The 23,157-nt window shown below is 43.9% G+C and overlaps 1 protein-coding gene across 1 annotated transcript; it reads left to right on the top strand.

Annotated features, from left to right (window-relative positions):
• Positions 1 to 18,565: 18,565 nt before the first annotated feature.
• Positions 18,566 to 19,659, top strand: LOC118770635 (the record flags this gene model as incomplete). The annotated part of the gene is made up of 3 exons (XM_036518397.1): positions 18,566 to 18,698; positions 18,894 to 19,550; positions 19,640 to 19,659. Coding segments are annotated over 3 exons (810 nt in total), but the record flags the coding sequence as incomplete, so codon positions are not given.
• Between the last annotated feature and the right edge of the window lie 3,498 nt (positions 19,660 to 23,157).

Genomic DNA, 23,157 nt, shown 5'->3' with positions numbered 1-23,157 from the left:
TATGGGGAAATGCTTACATAAACTATATTGGGAATTGTCATTGCAGTACTGCCTGCTGTTGTTTTTTGTGCTTCAGATGTTGTTAGTAAACAATCATTTCCTCAGTCTCTTTTCTAGGCTTTTGTGTCAGCCATTTGGTTCCTCATATGAAAGGAGCATTCTAAAGATTAAGCTGCCTGTTAAATGTCACTGCTTCAGCTTTGTGCTTTCTGCATTTGTTTCTCTGTCACTGACGGCTGGCGAACCTGCCCCTCCGGCTACATCAACCCCATCAAGGTCCTTTAAAGGATTCTCCATCGATGGCGGTTTTGTTAAATCCATCAAACTGAGTATGAGCAGCTTACACAGAGAATAATGTGAGCTGTGATGATTAAAACTTAAAAGTTTAGATGTATGAAAGTTCAACAGAGAGAGACAAAAGCCCAAAAGCTCTGTTTGCTGCTGTTTGACTGAGTGGGGAAATTTGATGAAGAGATTTTCAGAGAGGAAGTTTCCATGCATTGTGAAAGTTTTAAAATATTTTATGTATAAGAAATTATAATTGCTGATAATAACCACTGGCAACGGAACAGGATAAATGTTTTTTTTTTTCCACTTGGATCCTTTTAGTTGCATGCGCTCAGAACTGTTGTGCACTTAACCAGGGTATGCATATAACAGGGACATGTGAAGTCAGCAGAATTAAAATAGGAGCAGCTGCAAACCATGCATTAAAAGAGTAACTTTGGAACATGCAATCACAAGGAAGCAAGTGTAAAGGCTGCACTGTTCGAGCTTCTCTCTTTCCTCAGTACAAACTTTTTGACAAGTGACCCTGTCCAACTCGAAATCTGAGATGTATTTTTCTTGTGAACATCAGGGTGTCATTTCTGCTTTATTAAATCCGCAAACTCGCCTTCTTCACACAGAACATGCCGTCTTCGGTGATGTGAAAGACAGATCTCACGCCAGAGGGTGGGATGCAGCTGGTCCGAAGCAAATGGATATATAAATAAACAAAATAAATTAGCAGGGGCCCTGCATAAATCAAAAGATGTTGTGGGGTTGGGGCATTCGTTGATGCGTTTTTGTCATTCTGTCAGACCAGGAATGACACATCAGAGAATGGCACAGCCACAGCCCGTAGTCTGACACCTCATCATTTTGTGGATATAAAGCTTTATATAAAGCCATGGTGTTGAATTTCCACCTTCAATGTTTTTATACCTTCCCTGTGCACCGAGTATCATTTTCCCACACAGTACGCACACATCTGTGGGCTGGTGCTTGGCAGCGACATCTTCGCTAGGTGGACTCGGCAGGGGTGCTCACAGTGCCTTCTTGAGCTTCAGTGGAAACAAATTTGATGTTTTGCGGTGTTTTGCATGGGAAGAGGCTTTGCAGAGGCTACATGATTTCGGAGAAAAAAGAGGTTTTCTCACACTCTCCAGTCTCTCTGCGTGCTACCCAACATCCGAAGCAGCGTGATACGCCATGCGACTTGGCTCACGAACAGCAAACCGCCAGGCTACGGTGATACCCAGATGGAATGCCACATCAACTAACTGTGCAGAGCGACTCGCATAAACGTCTGTGCGACTCATCCAGGCATGCATAGAATGAAACTGCTGCATTTCCGTGCAGTCTGTGTGTCCTCTCTCCTTATGTTGGGGAGAGCAATTAATAACGCTTATTTACATTATCACCCCAAGGCGTCTCCTCATCCCCCATACCACTGCTCCGGATCTTGGGAAATAAATGAATGCACATTTTCTATGTCATCCAACCATCTCCGTGACCCTTGGTTTATCTATCGATAGTATAGAGATTATATTTAAGATTTCCTTATTTTTTCCACTAATGTAACACAGTTCCAGCTTACTGCTAAGCAAAGTGAAAAGCACTGTAATGCTTTTACTTTTGCTGTATGGCTCCTTGATAAATTCTAGACTCAAGGAACATAATTAATCTTCAGAAAACAAAAACATTTAAAAAACACATTCCACTTCCCTTCACACTGTAATGCTTTCACATTTGCTGTGAAGTTCTTTTATAAATTCTAGACAGTAGGAATGTACAGAATATTTAGAAAACATCTTTGCTCTCTAAAAGTGTGAAAGACACCTGAAGAGGTGACATTCTATAAGCAGAAATTGCTGCTGGCTTGCTTGGCATTTGGTGGTACATTTGCTGCTTTACCCATACACACACAGAGTTAGGATGAATGTGCATACTGAGAATGAAGAAACTACTTTGTGTGTGGAAGTCAGAAAATATTATTTTTGTGTGTGAATACTATGAGCTCTTACAAAGGCGAACACAACTTCCAACAGGCACCATTCGATGTGTTGATGATGTCGTCGTTTTCATTATTTCATTATAAGTGCTGTATACTGGGTAGTTGCACCCTGTAGACCTTTTTATCAGACAGCACATCTTTTCTCCACACTTATTGCTGTCTTCACCCATGTTTCTCCACACATATGCTTTAACCAGCATGCTCTGTATGCTGGAAACACTAATCAGATCTAACTCGTTTCCCTTGGTAGTCAGAGTCGATTAGCATAATGCTATCTGCATTAATTCAAGGCCTTCGCATCAGATAATACAGATTGGTATGGTTTGTTTGAACCCAGATATTAGCAATGGGTAGCCTAAGGCTATCTATATTGGAAGTCTAACTATAGAATTCCTCTAATGCTCACCCTTCAGATATGAGCTATCTTGGTTTTTAATATTAATAATGATCTCTGACCATTCTACTGAACACTTGCTCAGCCCATTGAATATAGATGCTCGCTATGCACAATTTTCTTGCCATAGTGTAGGCTCTTTGAGAAATGTTCCCTCCTATGTAATTGTATGTGTGTTGTGCAATGATCTGATAAGAACATAATTCTGTTATGATCTTACATGCGCATTTTCCTTCCAAAGAAGCACAAGCGTGACTGTTGCTCTGGAAGTATTGCACAGGACATCCATGAATCCAAGCCTCACGACTCCAGAAGAATGAAACACTTGCATTTTAGGCAATTTTGTTTCTCGCTTGAAAGCTATGTGTGCGGTACTGTCAGTTCAAAGTAAAAGTTCCTTTGATGTGTATGTGTGTGTTGGGTGGGGGAGTATTTGTGAAAACAAAAAAGACTCCCTTTATCACTCAGCACAATTAGATCCAGTGGGTCATACAAATGCCCTTCATCTGTGCTTGATGGAGTTGCATGCTGGGTAGAAACAACATTATTTAGGTAGTTATGTATAATTGAGATATATTTTGGGAACACATTTGTTAACACCGTCATCTGTGCGATTTAATATGCATGAATCATGCAGGAGAGTGCAGTAGAAAATTTATGCGAACCATTCATTTATTTGCCATCATTAGCTTCTGGCTCTGCTCCCAGCAGTTGGGACACTGTGCTGCCATTCTCCCCTGCCAATCGCTAATTTGGATTTTTGTAAAACTCCAGGCAGGAGGTGTTTTTTCTCCCAGCCCCGAGCCTCTTTTTAGTTTCGATTTAAAAGCCTCTCTTTTTCTCTCTTTCGCGCTCCCGCATGTTGATGTTCCCTCTGAAAAACACGCTTTGATGTCCCTGTCCTCTGACCAACTTGTGACAGCTGTGGATATTCGGGAGCCACCACCTCTGGTTCCTGCATTTTTTTAATTTCCGCTGTGCTTACTGTGACTGATATTAAATATGAAAATCTCGAAAGTCACCAAGCTGTGGCGTGAAATGTGGCAACTAATATGCTGGTTTGACTTTATGGAGAGATTTATTTCTGATATAAAAAAATATTTGTTTTGGCCTTTATTGAGGTGAGGCTTATCTAAAATCTTTAATTCTGATTGCAAATTTGCAAATTCTGCTCTCATGAATACAGCCGTGGTTGACAGAAACACTCACAGCAGCAAGCCCTTTTCCTTAGTGTGACATATCTTGAAACGTATTCATGATGGGCAACGCATCAACAATGTATTTTTAATGAAAAAAAAAATGCAGATGTTAATGTTTCAGTAAGCCGTGATATCTGTGTTTACACAGTTTTAACAGTATAACTGAATTGGCTTGGGTGTTGGAGGTAAAGGGGACCTTCCACATAGTTTAGCCGTGGAGTTTAGCTGTGGAGTAGCTGTATACATTGAAGCATGCAGTTCTCTGAGCATACTGTCAGGGCTCCCGCCCCCTAGCTGTTGTGTTTTTGTTTTTCCCTGTCCATGTGCCTTTGTTTTCCTTGTGTTCTAGCCCTGCCCCGCTCTCCGCCCTGCCTCCACCCACCTGATTGTCTCCACCCGCCTGCCTGCACACCTGCTTCCCATCTCCTAATCAGCCCAGCCCTATATCTACCCTGCTTGTCTCTGTGTTGTTTGCCAGATCGTTTCAGTGTTTCTGCCTGTCTCGTTTCCCGCCTGTTTACCCTGTTTGGATTTTGCTGGTTTTTGCCTCGCCTGTTCCTCGACTTCGTTTTTTGCCTGCCCTTCTGTCCTGATTGCCTGATCTGCCTGCCTTCAAGGTTTGACCCTGCCTGTTTCGGTTTTTGATCCCTGTTTTGCCCTTGGACTGCTTACCTGGTATTTTGACCCTGCCTGTTTTTGGACTGCCTGCTTGTTTGAGGATTTTGCTTATAAACGCCTGTAATTGGAGCACTCGTGGTCCGCGTCTGAGTCCGTGCCTGAGTCCTGACACATACTGCTGCATCTGTGACTCTGGAATGAAAGGTGCAGGTTAAAAATGTTAAATACTAAGCATATATATTTAAAATGAGATCAACCCCTCCTCTTCCCAGTGTGCTGTTAATGTTACTTCATACATTGTTCCACATAAACACACCACATCACTTTCTAATATCTCTTATCTCTCAGCTTCCCACATCTGAACAGCCAGGCTGATTCGACTTTTCATATTTTTTAGTTGCATAGTAGGACTGGTAGGGTATATTCAGAAACTATGATACAGTACAACCCAATTATACAAGCAGCCAGCATGCACTGCTGTAAACTCATAATATGGAAAGTAGAAACAGCCAAAGAAATTCCAGTGACTGAGCTCTTCCCTCCGCGGTTACCTGCAGTACTTTTTTCGACCTGATGGTGGTGATTAGGCAGGCAACGGACTCACTTCCGTGGACTGGTACTGGTTCTTTTCTTGTTTCCCTTTCAGTCGTGATTGTAAATATATCCCTCCATCGTTGCCCTCAGGTAACAGAGCTGTGGTCCTTTAAAACGGGCTCTCATTGTACTCTCAAAATCCCTCCTCAGCATAGAATTGTTTCAGTCCTCATGCCATTTTTAATCTTCTCCTTTCTATGAAACCTGCTTGCTTTCAGTTTGTGAAAAGGAGAGAAAAAAAGCAAAATTCATTGCCAAAAGTGATGAGCTGTACCACATTAGTGGAAAAAAAAATAGCATCCCCATCACTGTAGCCCGGAGCTGTAGGAAAGCGGTGAAAAGGGGGTATTGTGCCTATGCACAGTCTACTTACTCATTCTTTTCAGTGTTTTATGATGGCTAAACTTTTTGAAGCTGTTTTGCTGTCTAGGGCATGAAAGGATTCCCAGGAAACTGTGTTGCTAAATCCTTTGTTAGTCATTCTGAGAATTTCCATAGCACTGTAATGTTCCGTCAGACCTAAGCAGCAGAGCATCTGCAGCCTTAAAGGTAAATCTAAGGTATAGGAGAGGATGAGCACACTTTTTTACTAGCACATATAAGCACGCACTAGCATATTTACTGAGGCATGTAGCATGTATGCATGCACTTTTCATGTGTTATTTCACAGTATAAAACAGGTCCAATAAAACAAAAGTCCTATTGACACAGAATTATGTAAGAATACTATACTCTCTCTATATAGTATAATCTCTTGGTAATGTGATTGTTCCATGTGATGAGTCTCAGTCAAAAGAAACAATCTACAAAAGAATAAAAAAACAAAACCAGCAAAAAAAAACTTCAGGGTTCAAAGAGCACCTGGCTGATAACCCTAGCCCTGGGCTCCTGAGTCTTCATATAGTACATGTCTTTTAAGTCTGACCCAGCTTTTTGTGCATTCTGAAGGAGTTCAGCAATCAGGCTGAGCATTTCTTTGAGAACAGTGCATGATGGAAAGTCTCCCTCCACTCTTCTGTGATCTCGGTCCACACAATAATTACTCATCTGTCCTGTACTGTGGTGTAACTCCATGGTTAAAACAGACCTCAGTGGGAGGAGGTCAGAGGGACAGGAAAGTGGCGGGGCCTCACGTGCGACACGTTCCCCCACAGCTTCTCTCTACCTCCTAACAAACCCTTGCACAGGGGGAGGTCCAATTAAGCAGGCCTCTGGTGGAGAAGCACACACGCTCTGTGTGAAGTGAAGGCCAGTCAGAGCATCAGAGGAGGTTGCTGGGCTGTTGAATGCAGGTCTCTGAGGGGGGGAATTTACAAATTATTTTCACTCATCTGTCTGAAGTACCAACATGTGGGGGAGGAGGGGAGACACTCACACACAAGACACCAGTACTTATTATTCATTGTGTCATGAAGGTGTGCATACACTGTGGAAATCGATGTGAGTGTGCTTTTGGTCACATGTAATATAATGTACAGTGCACTTTCGATTTTTGACTATTAATATGTGATGTTCTGTACTGTGCATTGTACTGTTCATTCAATATTGTGGTGAAAACATTTGGGGGGAGGATTTCATTGTAAACAGACAATAAACCTTTATCCTATTATCTCATTTTATTATAAACACACAAATAAGACTATAATGCTATATTAATGAACTAACAATACATACAGTGTTTTTGTGCATATAAGCTCTTAACACTTTTGTATGTCAGTGATACCTGTTTAACGTTCATAACTGCATTATGCATCATTAAAAATGTCTGACATTAGTAAATGTTCATAAATGTGTTATTTGGTCTTATTTGGTTATTTGCTATTGGTATTAATAGTTGATCCATGGTTGACTGACTCCCTCCGCTCCAATAGAGCTGTGCTGCGGGCCGCCGAGAGGAACTGGAGAAAATCCAGATCCTCTGATGATCTAGCGTCCTACCACCCCCCTCCGAAAACAAACAAAACCGAGCACACAAACCATCAGAACCTGGCCTGAAAATGCTCTCTCTCAGCTACAGGACTGTTTTGCTTGTACAGAATGGAGCATCTTTGAACAGCAGGACCTAGAGGCATACACAGAGACTGTGCTTTTCTACATAAAGAGCTGCATAGAAAATGTCACAGTGGACAAACGCATCCGGGTTTTTCCAAACAGGAAACCCTGGATGACGAATGAAGTCCAGACTCTGATCAGAGCTCATAACTCTGCCTTCAGGACCCATAGCCCTCATGTCTGTAGTCATGAAGTGTTTTGAGCGGCTAGTCTCTCAGCACATCAGAGACTGCCTCCCTCCCTCCTTCGACCCCCACCAGTTCGCTTATAGAACGAACCGATCTACAGAGGACGCCATCGCCATAACACTTCACAGAGCACTGAGTCATCTGGAGAACCGGAAGAGCTATGTGAGGATGCTCTTTGTGGATTACAGCTCAGCGTTTAACACAATCATCCAGGACATATTAGTTACCAAACTGTTCAAACTGCAGATCCCCCTCCCCACCTGCACCTGGATCAAACATTTTCTCACAAACCGCCCACAATCTGTCAGACTTGGCCCCCACTTCTCCTCCACACTCACACTCAGCACTGGTTCTCCTCAGGACTGCGTGCTGTATTTATTTATTGTATTTTATTGTATATTTTGTATTTTTTTTTCCTATGTCGCGTGCCTTATTTGTATTGTGTTTTACATAAATGTTCCTCAGTGCGCTGCTGTTGCAGACCACCCACAATTTCGTTGCACCCTCACCGTGCAATGACAATAAAGTCTATTCTGATTTTGATTCTGATTCCTGACAGCACTTGTTGTGTTTATACGACTACAACAACAGCAGCTAAGTCCTCATTTTTCCAAAACAAAATCAACGCTAACATCACTAACCCCCACAATCTGTTCTCTACCTTTTCCCCTCTTCTCTCCCCTCCTCCTCCCCCCTCCCCTTCTCTTTTTTCTGCAAAAGACTTTAAGGTTCACTTTGAGAGGAAGGTGTCCAGCATCCGGGACTCCTTCACTCCTCCAGTTACAACCTCAACCTCGACCACTGGAAAAGCATCCAGTCCTCCTTCTCTACACTCGATGATTCAGACGTTCTTCAACTCATCACAACCCACCAAGCTACAATCTGTCCTATCGACCCCATTCCTTCCACCCTTCTCCAGTCTGTATCCGGTGAGATCGCCCCATGTCTCTCCTCCCTCATCAACTCATCGCTAACTACTGGCTTTGTTCCCACAAATCTTAAAAATGCTCTGGTTACCCCCCGGCTAAAAAAACCTACCTCTGACCCATCTGAATAATTGATATTATCTGATATTCATCTGATAATGAATAATTATCGTCCAGTATCCCTGCTGCCTTTTGTATCCAAACTCCTTGAACATGCTGTATCAATTGTCTCCCTTTCTCCACAAGCACAACCTCCTAGATCCCCACCAGTCTGGGTTCAGACTCGGGCACTCAACTGAAACGGCATTCCTGGCAGTGACAGAGGCCCTCCACACAGCTAGAGCCTCCAACCTGTCCTCTGCCCTAATCCGCCTTGAACTCTCTGCTGCGTTTGATACCGTCAACCACCAGCTGCTCATCGCCAAGCTCTCGGAGATTGGCATCTCTGGGACTGCCCTTTCTTGGTTCAGGTCCTACCTGACTGGTAGGTCTACTGGAAAGGCTCCAAGTCCACACCCACTCCCCTCACTACAGGCGTCCCCCAGGGCTCTGTATTGGGACCCCTCCTCTTCTCTGTCTACATCAACTCACTTGGTTCAGTTATTAACTCACATGGTTTCTCCTACCACTGCTATGCTGATGACACTCAGCTAATCTCTTTTCCTCCCTCCACCCCCAGGTCAACGAAAAGATCTTTGCATGCCTGGCTGACATCTCCAAATGGATGGCCTCCAGCCACCTAAAGCTTAACCTGGACAAGACTGATCTACTGTTCATACCGGCCAAGCTCTCTCCTCTTCAAGAGCTCTCAGTTACTGTTGATGGCACCACAGTAACTTCCTCTACATCTGTGAAGAGCCTGGGTGTCACCCTCGACAACAGGCTGGACTACAACAACTACATCTCGCAGACAACACGCTCCTGTCAATTCCTTCTCTTCAACATGAGGAGGATTCGCCTTTTTCTGACCACCTACTCCACCCAGCTGCTTGTCCAGGCCACCGTGCTCTCCCACCTGTTCTATTGCACTGCCCTCCTTGCAGGCCTGCACCATTCAGCCGCTGCATCTCATCCAAAATGCAGCTGCTAGGCTGATTTACAACCTCCCAAAGTTCTCTCGCCCATGAAAAGGCCCAAGCTCCTCTCAACGTCACTTTTCCATCATCGCCCCCTAGTGGTGGAATGACCTCCTCCGAGAACAACTCCTTCACTCCAACCCTTCAGACATGGGCTGAAGACACACCTCTTCAGACTCTACCTGGACTGACACTTTTGACCTTGTAAATCTAAGATTCTTGGCTCGTACGTGTAGCACTATCTCTTACGTTGTATTTGTAGCACGTTTTTGCCTAGGTAGTATAGTATGGGGCGCTGACCTTTTTACATAGACAGAATGCCTTCTGTGCTACGAAATGCATAAATTCATTACCAAACCATGTACCACTGTAATGCATTTTGTCTACGAAAAACACAAACGCGCTAGAATTGTGTCTATGAAATATTGGAGAGCAAATACTTTTGTGCACAGAAAACAAAACAGATAATTCCTGTCATGCACTGAATTGACCGTTGTGCTTTTCATTTTGTGGACAAAAGGCGGAATGCCCTTCGCACTATGTGGACAAAAGAAACTCATTTTGTAGACAAAAGTAATTCTGTCCACGTAACAGATGTCCTAAGCCAGCGCATTTATGCTTTTGTGGCACGAAATGCAGAATGTGCTATATTATCATCATTTCATGCCATCAAATGTTCATTTTGTCCACTTAACTGTTTTGCTATATTACTGAAAGTATGATGTTCTGCTTGAAATTTCGTAGACATCAATATTTCCTGGACACAAGGCTAACATGTTTGTGTTTTTTGTGGACAAAATGCGTTACAGTATTACCTGGTTTCGTAATGAATTTATACGTTTCATCTACGAAAGTTCAAGCAGCCTTTGCAGAGTCACTGAATATATTGTGCTAAATCCCTTTCGTGCACATCATACTTTCAGTAATTTTACATTCCTTTTACACAATATGCACTGCTATTATGTTGTGTACATTCATCTAATCAGTACATAGTGAAGCCTCATGTGAATTTTTTTTTCCCGCTGGTAGGCCAGGTTTCATAACTACTCACCACTTAGTAACATTCATTAATATTTGACTGAACACCGACAATGTATATCTTAATGAAAGAATGGAAGAGTTAAAGTCTTTATTCATTTGTTCTAAAGTGTTACCTTTATTTCTATTTAAAATTCCCTTATGGTCACAAAGCTTTCACATGCAAATGTCTATGGTATGTCTTTATAGTATGAAGATGTGAATACAATAAAATTCAAATGCTGCCCTCCAGATGGTTACAAATGATTCAAATGACATCCCAGCCTGTGGGCCCACTGACATTTCAGCAACCTTGTTGTGAAGTTGTAGCGATGTGATAACCCTGTTACAGGATTACAGACAGGTTGCGGAAGTACTCATGTGCCATTCAGTCCTGCCTGGTGGCCAGATATTCGCTGCTTTTCCATCTGTGACAGACCTTTATAAACTCCCCCTCAAATGTATGCACTCAGAGGACTGTCAGCTTGCTAGCTCTGACAGCCATGAATGTCGAGGAAATAGCGCTTGGCCCGATCAGCGTCCTGTTCTCATTCCTCCTATCTCTTCCTCACTGCCTGCCCTGTCTGTCTGTCCTCCCCAAACCCTCCTGTCTGTACCCTTGCGATTCTGGTGGTGAGACATTATGACAAGTGACCCATGCTGGGCTAAGTCCTGACAAGTCCTTGGCTAAGGGATTCTGACACTCTGTGAATGGAAAGGTTATTTGCCTCTTTGCTGGACGAAGGAGAGAGCTTTTAGCCACCCCTGCACTGCATGTTGAATAGGTGGCCATAAGTACTCCCAAAATCATCACTTATCTCAGTGTCTTGGATGTTTCCTAATCCACTCTCCAGTTACAGTTTGTCAGAAGTGGCTGGTCAGTTATGATCTGTCTGCCAATGATTTTTTTGGTCTGTGGTCTGTTCAGTTAATGATCTGTTTCAACAACATTGATTGTTATAGCCTGTCTGGTCTATAGTGTGTTTGGTCTAAGGTCTGTTTGATCTGAGGTCTGTTCAGGCTATTTGGTCTGGGATGTGTTCAGGATTGTCCCTCAGCAAGCTGCTGAGAGCAGCACACATTTGGACAAACAGGATGGAGAGAGGTGGAAGGGCAACCAAATAGCACAGAATCAGATAAACAAAGACGTTACTGGCTTAGCAAAACCAATTTAACTGAAACAAAAGTATACCACACCCTTACAATTCTCCCATGAATTTACCTGCAGTGTCTCAAATGCAGTGATGGAAATGAGGAATCATCCTGAGCTAATGCTGGACCACGTGAAACTGGCACATATCATTTATAAATATGTTATTAAATCTTCATTAACAATATTCTGCATTAATAAACAGTAAGAAAACATGATTTATAAAATTTTATTTGCAAAGCTATTTGCAAATCTTAAAGGCAGCTGCTTAAAGGCACTGGAAAAAGTAGGCCGTATTGTCACCCTCAGCCGTCATGGTTAAAAGTCGGTCTGGATGCAGTTGCGTAAAAGGCAAGAAATGCATACTTCTGTATTCTTTAGCATGTTTTTTATGTGTTCATTTGTAGCTGCTAGTCTCAAAGACAGTGTCCAATGGGCACACAGATGAGAAAGAGAGAGGTTATGTTTATATATATATATATATATATATATATATATATATATACACTGGATATAAAAAAGTCTACACACCCTTAAAGAGAGCTGTACACAGGAGATCCCCTCGCAATTTGAAGGAACTTGAACTTTTTTTCAAAGAAGAGTGGGATAAAATTCCAAAGTGTACATAAGTTAATAGAGACTTATTCTAAAAGACTTGCTGCTGTGATAAATGCAGAAGCTGCTTCCACAAAGTATTAGCTGGGTGGGGTGTGCAGTCTTCTGCCATCAGGGTGTTGTAGTTTTTTTTATTTATTTTTCCTAATAATCAACTCTTCTTTCTTTCTCTGGATTTGTTTGTTGGAAGGTCATATTAAAGATGGAAAGAGTCTGACATTTATTTATTTCTGTCTTATTCTGTCTTGCTATTATTTCTGTGTTTACATTTCAAAAACCTGGAATTTCATAAGGATGTGTAGACATTTTGTATCCTATGTGTGTGTGTATATACATATTTCAAAAGTAAACGTGTAGAGAATATCTGTGAAAGACCTGTGAGATAGCAGTGCGTTGTGGGTACAACTAATACAAGGGAGCCTTGTGCTGCTGAAAGAGCATTGTTTTCACACAGAGGTGAGCTCAAAATAAAAATTGATTATCTTGCATTGCGTGTGACATCAAATATTGTTGTAAGGATTACTTGTAAGGACTTTAGGCAGGTCGTTGTGCCATTGCAAACTGTGATGAGATGATATGCTGACAGCCATGGAAGGTGCTGTAGAGGGTGAGCATCAAAGACATGAGAACTAATCCAATTTGTTTAGTTTTGTAAAATAAGGAGTTGTGCATTGCTTGTTTAGCAGTGAACTGCTTTGAAAAGGTAATGCTTTTGTACCTAGTACCTTTGCACTGGTGCCTCATGTTTCTGGGAATGGCATGCATTGAGACCACACAGGAAATGAAAACCTACAGGCTTGGATCAATACTGTTTACCCCAGGCTTTTGTTTTAAAGCTGCTATTTGAAATGTGGTGGAGTTTAGAGTGGGCACTGTTCCAGGGAAAGGGCAGCCTCTCACCCTGGTCAACTGACCTAGCTGACCTGCGAGGGCATGCTCTTCCCTGTGTCTCTCTCCTTCTCCCCCTCTCCCCCTCCTCTCTGTCTCTGGATTAACTGACCTCAGGTCAGTATGCAAGTGCACACTCTTCCCTTTTCCTCTCTCTCTGTCCTTCCTCTCCTGTCTGTGGGATCTTCGGCCCATCTTCAAGCGTTTAGCACCAGCACATGTGTGTAAATGGCTGAGCTGGCAATTCACGTAACTCCTGTCTTCTCCCTGATTCATTGATTTGTTCCGTGATAGTGGGAGGATTGTGCTGCCAGGTGGTAGCCTGTCTGTCAAATGGGAGTGATATTTTAGAGAGCTTGATCACAGACAGCATGTGGGAGCAGCAGGAGACAACCCCTCCCAGTAACTAATCCAGACGTTCCCGTTCCTTACCCTAGTTGCCTGGGTGAGCGACACGGCCTGCCAGGGTGAGAACTGTCCTGCATTTTCTTTTTTGAATTGGATGAATTGCATTATGATTCTGTCAGAAATGAAAGTCCGTGCTTTCTCAGCTACTTGGGAGCACCACAGAGCTCCCAAGCAGATGAGCCATCAAGGTGTTTGCTTTCAACACACACTGAGCCCTGTGGCCCAGCCATGTCATCAGCTGAGTTTCAACAGCTCAGTTTCTGTCAACCAAGTTGGCCACCAACTGCTTGTCAGTGGAAAGACAAAGAACAAGATCAAGCTTGACTAACAAGTACAGCAATGACCCTGGCTTCACAAGACCCTTGGCCATGGAAGAGCTGAGCACGGGCATCTCTATACTTAAACCTGGCAAAGCTATTGGCTTGGATAACATCGCAACTGAGCAGCTCATGCACTTTGGTCCTGAGGCTAAGAACTGGCTTCAAAAACTGTACAACTACTGCTTGAGATCCCATGAGCTAACAAAGATATGGAAGAAAGTTCATGTTCTTGCTCTGCCAAAGGCAGAAAAAGATCCATCAGTTCCCAAGAACTATCAGTCACACCTACAAGCTTCTTGAGCACCTCATTCTTAACAAAGTTGCTCCTGCCATTGATGAACACCTCATCCCCAAACAAGCAGGATTCCATCCAGGCAAGTCAACGGCTAGCCAAGTACTCAACCCCACACAGTACATCAAAGATGGTTATGAGGAAGGGAAGGTAACCGGAGTCGTGTTCGTCGACTTGTCAGCTGTCTATGATACTGTCAGCCACAGATGTCTTCTTTATAAAATCATGGAGATCACTAAGGACATCAAGCTGATGGAATTCACTGAAAGCATGCTGGCTAGCAGACGCTTCGTCTTCCACTGGGGAGTGTGCTTGCACCACTCCTACTCAACATCTATACTAAGGACCAACCACATAGTGAGGGAACCAGATGGTTCATTTAAGCAGATGACCTTGGTGTAGGAGCTCAAGACACTGATTTCAGAGTTGTAGGAGAAAGACTCTCCTATGCTATGCTTTCGACGAGCTGACACGGTACTATGAAAAAAACCACATTCGTGCTAATTCATCCGAGACACAGGTGTGTGCCTTCCACCTTAGAAATCATCAAGCCAAGCGCAAACTTGAAGTTACATGGTCAGAAACAACCCTCGAGAACTGCACCCAGTTTACCTTGGAATCACCTTAGACAGATGGCTCTCCTTCAAACACCATGTAGAGAAGTCTAAAAGCAAAGTGAGGTCCAGAAACAACATCATTAGTCAACTGACTGGTACAACTTGGGAAGCAAGTCCAGGAATTATGAGATCTTCTGCTCTAGCTCTTTGCTACTCAGCTGTTAAATATGTCAGCCCTGTATAGGAAAGATCTCCCCATGCCAAGAAGCTGGATCCTGCTCTCAATGCTACATGCCACCTGATCACCGGATGCCTAAGACCAACTCCAACTTACAGTCTCTACATCCTAGCAGGCATTGCCACTCCTGAGATCAGACACAGAGTATCTAGTATGAAAGAGTTCCAGCACCAAGTAGGAGATGAGCGGCTCCCTCTGATTGGTCATGTGCCAGCACAGAGCCGCCTTCAATCAAAAGAGAGCTTCATGCACAGTGTCAAGCTGCTTGAAGCCTCACCAGAAAATACCGGAGTTCTAAAGTGGGAGGAAAGACTACACCACCTCTCACCAGCAGACAAAATGTCCTTGAGTATACAGGAAGGTCTTCCACCAGGTTCTGATTTACATTGGACAAAGTGGAAATGCCTCCACAGATTAAGATGTGGCATTGGACATTCTAAAAAAGTGCCTAAACAAATGGAAATACCAAGACAGCCAGGATCTCACTTGTATATGTGGTACAGAACCACAAACCACAGAGCACGTACTAAGATGTCCGTCATTGGAGCACCAATGCATAGCACAGGATCTTGCAGAATACAATGATTTTGCTGCAGAATGTGTTCAATGTTGAATCACATCTAGCTTTGTATGATGACTTGCCAAGAAGATCAGCTGATGATTATATATTAACCTTTATTTATTCAAGTAAATCCCATTGAGATAAAGATCTCATTTTCAAGAAAGACATACATATATATAAGCATAACATATAGCACATATTTTCATGCCAACTGTTGGTAAGGATGGATAGGGCCTCCTCTGGAACAGACACATAAAGTAGAGGGCTGTCCAGAGCTGGGCCTTTCTCAGTGCATTGTGGGTCCACACCATCTCATGCATCATGGAAGCACAGACTGACAGAACTGAGCCTCCATACATTAAGCATCAAAGCAGAGAAACTCTCACCCTGTAATAAACCCCTTCATTTCTGCTTCAATGATTACCTTTTTGAAAGCAGGACTAATTTAACACAAATCAAAATATGGATGACAAATGTATCATTAGTTGGAAAGATACATTGCCTGGTCAGCCTGGGTCTTATTTTTCTGCAGTACGCATCATCAGGCAAAGGTGAAGGAATGGCTGGAATTTCTAAACAGGTCTGTGACATTTCAATGGAGCTTCTCTTTCCTTGTTGTTTTATGCTAATGTCAACTTCAAGCCATTCTGTTTCTGAACTATAAATGGAAGGGTTTTTCATGATTTATTATTTTTTAATTTATAAAAAATTATAATTGGATTACAACTGCTTTTGAAGTAGAGGCAAAAATAAGATGAATTTGCTCAGTTCTTGCCAGTGTCTCTGTGCAGTCACACTGTGTATTTACCATTTTTGAAATCAAAACTAATATTGAAGTGTTGAGGGGCTCAGACCCAGCGAATCAAAGTGGTTCTCTCAGTCCCCGTTTGCGCAGATGAAAAATGCTAGTGTTGGTGAGATTTGAAGTTGTAGGGACCAAATTTGAGAGGTTGTAATCAACGAGTTGTGGTTGTACTGGAAAATGGACTGAAGTAAAAAAAATAAATATGAGTAAATGTTGGATTGCAGTTGTCATTGTATTTATGTAAATATCAATCTACACATTTGTGAATTTCAACATACAAGTTCACATTTTTCTGCAAGTGAAAATTTAAACATACAAGTTCAGATTTTTTCAACACATTTGTGAATTTCAACATACATGCTCACATTTTTTCTGCAAGTGAAAATTTAAACATACAAGTTCAGATTTTTGTTCTACAAGTTCTCAAATCATATTCTACAAGTACTCAAAATCAAGTCTACAAGCCCTCGCATTTTGCAACATATTTACCTTCATACAATGAGTGTATAGGATAGGTTAAATGCAGAGGACAAATTTCTTTTCAATGTATGCGAGTATTGAGAAATGACAATAAAGAAATTATAAATAAATATAAATTTAGATTGGAGCTAGTATGCTGTTTCTGCACTTCTGCGCTTCTGTTTCACAGTGCTTTGTCAGGCGTTGTCTCGGTTTCAGAGCCTATCATTATGAGCCTTTATGTAGGTCTATAATTCATCCATGATAAGAAAAATTGTCACAAGCTGTTATTATGTCACTAAAAGTGCATTGATAAGACCTCATTCAACCAAACCCCTCAGGATTACAAACATGCATAAAACGCACCTGGAAAATGTTTTTTTAATGACAAAAAACAATACAGCATTATTGTAGGATAACAGAATCCTTAAAAATTAATGCCTTTAATTAAACCGAAAGACACATGTTGCAGCGCTATGCCATCCATCTCAGTTGAGAATGGAGAAATGTCTGGCTGAGTCCTTCCTGAGTCATGCTCAGCATCCCCCCACCCCCACCCCTCCCGGGCTGAAGTTTTGAATATTCGCTGTTGATTACTACCGAAGCTCGAAAAAATGGTATTCGGGACAACCCTGGATAACAGCACAGTGTTCACTGCTCGGCAGTGCAGCAAGTACATCAGTCCCCTGTGAATACATCAGAAAGGCACAGAGGTGCCTTCTGGCATTTAACTGGCATGGAAAATCTCCTTTAAGTCATCACTGACAGACTGCATTTAAAGAGAAACTAAATTCATTGAGAATATGATTAGTGATCAAATAACTCATAATTCATTGCTTGTCCATCTACTCTTCTGCATGGGTGCGCATATTAACCTCCAAATTCAGGTTTGTGCCCAATGAAACTGCGCTCAAAATGCAGCTACATCCCCACTGACATGTAAGCGTTTGTTCTGTATCTGTAACTGTATCTGAATGTAACTAGCCATCATAGCATAACATAGCATAACATACCGCACAGAAGAACTGCAGAAAGGAGAAACAGCACCAAATATGTTTTTATTTTTTTATTTTTAAGAAGACCCCAACCTAAAACCAGTATATTTATAGGCACAGCCAGAAGACAAACTGCTGAGAGAACCTAGTCCTCCCTCCAGCCACACACCTGTATTTAATTGGCCATCAATCAGGCAGGTGGGGCTTGTTATCTGGTGACTGGCTGCCAGATACACAGTCAACATATTACATTACATTATTGGCATTTAGCAGATGCTCTTATCCACTCACATCAGTTACAGTTTTTTTTTTTACAATGTTATCCACAGCTGGATATTTAGGGAGGCAATTGTGGGTTAAGTACCTTGCCCAAAGGTACAGCTGTCATGGCTCAGGCAAGGACTCAGTCGCAGACCACAGGTGCTTCGGGTTCCAGATAGATTTATTAATGTTGCAAGGCAAGATTGTCAACACGAACTGGCAGGGTTGAAACCAGAAAAGTAGTCCGGGGCAGATCCAGGATCAGGAACAGGAGCAGGCAGGGTCGAGAAACAGGCAAGCAGAAATATCGAGCAATCAAGGCAGAGCGGCAGGCAGGAATCAGGTCAGGAACTGCCAAGGTTGGGAATACGGAAAACAGCACACAGAACGAGAGCCGGCGGGGACGAAACAGATGAGAACACACTGCTACAAACTAGCAACAGGACAGGGACACGCAGGGAAGATATAGGGCAGTGACGACGGGATGGGAAGCAGGTGTGCAGGCGATCAGGCGGGTGGAGACCAGGCGTGGAGCGGGGCAGGGCTAGAACACAAGAAAAACAAAAGCACATGGACAGGGAAAAACAAAAAAACCACAGCTAGGTGGGCAGAGTACTGACAACAGCAGAGGCTGACAGAGGCTCTCCACACTGCTAGAGCCTCCGACTTGTTATCTGTCCTCATCCTCCTCAACCTCTCCGCTGCTTTTGACACAGTCAACCACCAGACACTAATATCAAAGCTGTCTGAGATGGGCATCTCTGGAACCTCCCTCTCCTGGTTCAAGTCCTACCTGACTGGTAGATCCTCCCAGATCTACTGGAAAGGCTCCACCTCTGCACCCACCCCCCTCACTACAGGAGTTCCACAGTGTTCAGTACTGGGACCCCTACTCTTCTCAATTTATATCAACTCTCTTGGCTCAGTTATCAAATCACATGGCTTCTCCTATCACTGTTACGCTGATGACATCCAACTCTTTTTCTCTTTCCCTCCTTCTACCTCCCAGGTCAACAAAAGAATCTCTGCATGCCTGGCTGACATCTCCAAATGGATGTCATCCCACCATCTAAAGCTGAACCTCAGAAAAATGGAACTGCTCTTTATCCCAGCCGGCCCTTCCCCCCTGCATGACCTCTCCATCACTGTCGATGGCACCACAATACCATCCTCTCAGTCAGCAAAGAGCTTGGGCATCATCCTCGACAGCAACCTGGACTTCAAGGAGTACATTGCTCGCATGTCACGGGCCTGCCGATTCCTCCTCCACAACATCAGGAGGATTCGTCCGTTCCTGACAACATACGCGACGCAGCTCCTTATCCAGGCCACAGTTCTCCCTCGACTGGACTACTGCAACGCTCTCCTCGCAGGCCTCCCAGCCTGTACCACCCAGCCTCTCCAGCTCATCCAGAACGCAGCTGCCCGACTAATCTTCAACCTCCCCAAATTCTCCCATGTTACTCCCCTGCTTAAATCCCTCCACTGGCTTCCTGTCGCTGCCAGGATCAGATTCAAGACCCTGACCCTCGCCTTCTCTGCAATCAACAGGACAGCCCCTACCTACCTCCAAGAACTCATCCAGCTCTACACACCAGCCCGACCCCTGCGCTCAGCAGCAACTGGACGCCTCGCTCCTTGCATGGTCAAGGCAAGAGGTACTCGTTCTGTCTCCGTACCAGACATCGGTGTTTCACCTACATCGCTCCCCAGTGGTGGAACGAACTCCCCGTCCTGCTACGGACAGCTCCTTCAGACGGGGCCTGAAGATGCACCTCTTCTCACTCTACCTGGACTGACCCAGCGCACAATTGCCCCCCCCCCCCCCCCCCAATCAGTGCTGTCGTACACTGCTGTGCTTTTTAAATTGCTTCTTGCTGCCGCCTTTACCCTGACGCTCATTGCGACGTTTGAAGTTGTTGAAGTTTGCTGTTTGAAGGTGTATCGTATTAGTTGCCCTATATGCTGTAGTTGTACAAATCTGATAGTACTGTGTCCTCAAACAGACCTTGCTCTCAGCTTAGAACTGTCTCACTGTGGAACTGTACACATCCTGTCCCTGTACTGTCGCTATACTTACTGTATGTACTTTTGTAAGTCACTTTGGATAAAAGCGTCTGCTAAATAAATAAATGTAAATGTAAACAGCAGCAATGCCCCAGTGGGGGATTGAACCAGAAACCTTTCTGGTCCTGCTCCTTATCACAGACAATGACAATTATGGTTATCCTGTTTGAATAAAATTTATTGAATTTGATCAGTGATTGGGGTGTTTGAATGGGCAATTAGGGTCAAGGATCCTCCATTAACACGCAAGCATTTATCATTATGAATTCAACTAAGGTACATTACTGAAACATTTCAGTTTTCTGGGGTCAGATTAAGGCTACTCCTTCACATAGACACGTTTAAATGCCAGACCCTCTCAACAGCTTAGTCCATGGGTCTGCCCTTCAGTCAGGTAGCTGGTGTAGTTTAGGGAGATGCAGGACAGAGAGATGTTGGAAAGGCCAAAGCACATGAGGCCTGGTATAACTAGGCCATAACAAATAAAAAGATAAAGCCCCTTAAAAGCCTCTGAGGAGCCACACCTCAGTAAATCTGAACCCCTGTGTGAGATTGCACTGACACATTTATCTGTCCTCACTACAAGCCAGCATCAGTGCAGGTGGAATGCTATGCTGAGGTGAATGCTCACTGTGGCTCACCCAGATCATATGCCACATCGAGGGGTTCGGCATCCATCATCCTCATCAATAACCCATACTGAGGCAATACCCCACAGCTGCTGTGTCATTACGTGGGCCGCCCACAAGACCAGCCGCCCATGAGCCTCTCTGTTAAGCTGCGTCAGGTGTACTGGGGGAATAATGTAAGCAGGCTGAGACTGCTGGTTTATAGGGTGCGCTGCAGTCTCTTTTAAATGACTCTCTGATAGCGGCTGAGGCAGTCACCACCTAAACGGTGACCTGCACTGCTGTCCTGACAGAGCTTGCTGTATTAGTTCAGTCACACCAGGGCCACAGGGTGTTTGGACAGGCCAGCACTAGGACAATGATGGGGCAATGTGATGTTTAACGTGGCCGACGTGCGGAAGGAGATAAGTGTTTGGACAGGGAGTCCTTGGGGGTGATGCCATGACAATGTGGAATTTTAATGTGTTTCAGCTAGGCTTCCTGCTCGTTCTGCTTACCTCAGGGATCACTGGTCAGACTGTGTCATTTACTGAAGGTCCATGTTCTCTAAAGGAAGGAAGGACAAACACACACACACACATTTACAAATGCACAAACCCATATATACACAGACAAGCAGCACCTGCTGATGTGAACCATGCCTCACAAAAAAGAGATCTCCGAAGACCTACGATCAAGAATTGTTGATTTGCATAAAACTGGAAGGGGTTACAAAGTAATCTCAAAAACTTTAGGTATTCACCAGTACACAGTTAAAGTTTTTTTTTTTTTTACATTTTAAACATCTTATACCATGACATAAATACATAAGAGAAAGGTTACACAACAGGGGACAGGTGGATTCTGAAAAGGTGGGTTTTCAGGCTCCTGTGGAAGATGGAAGTGGCGAGTGATTCCGCAGTTCTGAGTGAGTGAGGAAGGTCATTCCACCACCGTGGAACGAGGGCAGAAAAAAGACGTGGCCGAGTGGAACGTTTGCCAGGTTCCCGAAGTGAGGGGACCGCCAGCTGCCCAGAGGAGGTTGAGCGGAGAGATCTGGTTGGAGAGTATGGAGTGATCATATCATATATCTTCCGCAGAGAGCCCTTCGCTCCCAAAATGCCGGGCTTCTCACCATTCCAAGAGTGGGCAAAACTACTGTAGGCGGTAGAGCCTTTTCCTATCAAGCCCCTCTCCTGTGGAACAGTTTACCCTCTGAGATTCGGGGAACAGACTCTCTCTCCACCTTTAAGTCTAGGCTCAAAACATATCTATATAGTAAATCCTTCAGCTGAGGGACATGGCCTTGTGCTGGCGTGGATCATAGAGTCTCTGGTGGACTAAGTGGTCATTGCTTTCATGGACCCTGTGCCGTGATCTGGTGTTGACTGTCTTAGGGTCGCCCTCATGACTATGCCGGTTCTTTGCCTCCCGTCCCCTAGGTTATGCTGCCATAATGTTAGCCTGCCGGGGCCTTTTCCTTGTTGCACACCTTTTTCTCTGCCCCTCCTCTCCTGCCTCTCTGTTCTACATCCCTGCCATTCTTATCATCCACTAACCACTGTTTTCTGTTTGCTTCCTATTCCCTGCTCCGGGCGCCTGTCCGGAGCTGTAGCCCAAGCGTCTCATCTCGTTTTCCAGTCCTGCTACCTCGCTGCCCTGCCCATCAAAGCCAACTGCATTCCAAGACCCGGACATCCTAGAAGATATTCTTATAATCACTCTACTGTTAACTGCTATTGTTTGTCAATAACAAATGTACATTGCATAATTTTGTGTCTAACTCTATCTGCCCAGTGCCGGCCAGAAGCAGATGGGCCCCCCCATGAGCCCGGTTCTGCTCAAGGTTTCTTCCTGATAGGGAGTTTTTCCTTGCCACTGTTGCCTTGTTGGCTTGCTCTCAGGGGGTCTCAGGCCTGGGAACAATGTAAAGCTGCTTTGTGACAACTTGTGTTGTAAAAAGCGCTATACAAATAAAAATGAATTGAATGAATTGAATTGATCAGAGACTGAAGGTAGGATGGGGCAGAGCCTCTTGTGGCCTGGTAAGCCAGTACCAGTGTCTTAAACTGGATGTGGGCTGCTACCGGAAGCCAGTGAAGTCTGCTCTGCAGTGAGTAGATAGCGGAGTGACATGAGAGTGTTTTGGGAGGTTGAATACCAGGCGTGCAGCAGCATTCTGAACCATTTATTGGCCATTTATTTTGATTGGACTGCAGCAGTTATTAATATTACCACCCCTCATCTTCACAAGTCATCTTTACAGCCTTGACTTGTCAATTCTTCAAACAAAAATCCCTGAGGACATCTGAGTTTGATGTTCTTTTCCTCGGTAACCTCACAGAAAAAATGTATTGGAAGATCAGATCATGAGTCTACACGTGAGACACAGAGCACATGTTGTTTCAGTCCACGGACACTGTAGCCTCCCATTCCACCTGTGCTGGGAGATCAGGTGACCCCCCTCCATTAGGCAATCTGTGTTCTGTGGAATCTACACTGCCCAAAGGGACCCGTCACTCAGCCCTTTCAATCCAAGGTGACAGACGTGAAGCTGGGATTCATTTCACAATTAAACAGTAAAAAAGCC

The sequence above is a fragment of the Megalops cyprinoides genome, chromosome 23 (genome assembly GCF_013368585.1).
Source record: "Megalops cyprinoides isolate fMegCyp1 chromosome 23, fMegCyp1.pri, whole genome shotgun sequence".
NCBI lineage: Eukaryota > Metazoa > Chordata > Actinopteri > Elopiformes > Megalopidae > Megalops > Megalops cyprinoides.
The sequence above is the reverse complement of the archived record's forward strand: the minus strand, read 5'-3'. Positions and strand labels throughout refer to the sequence as shown.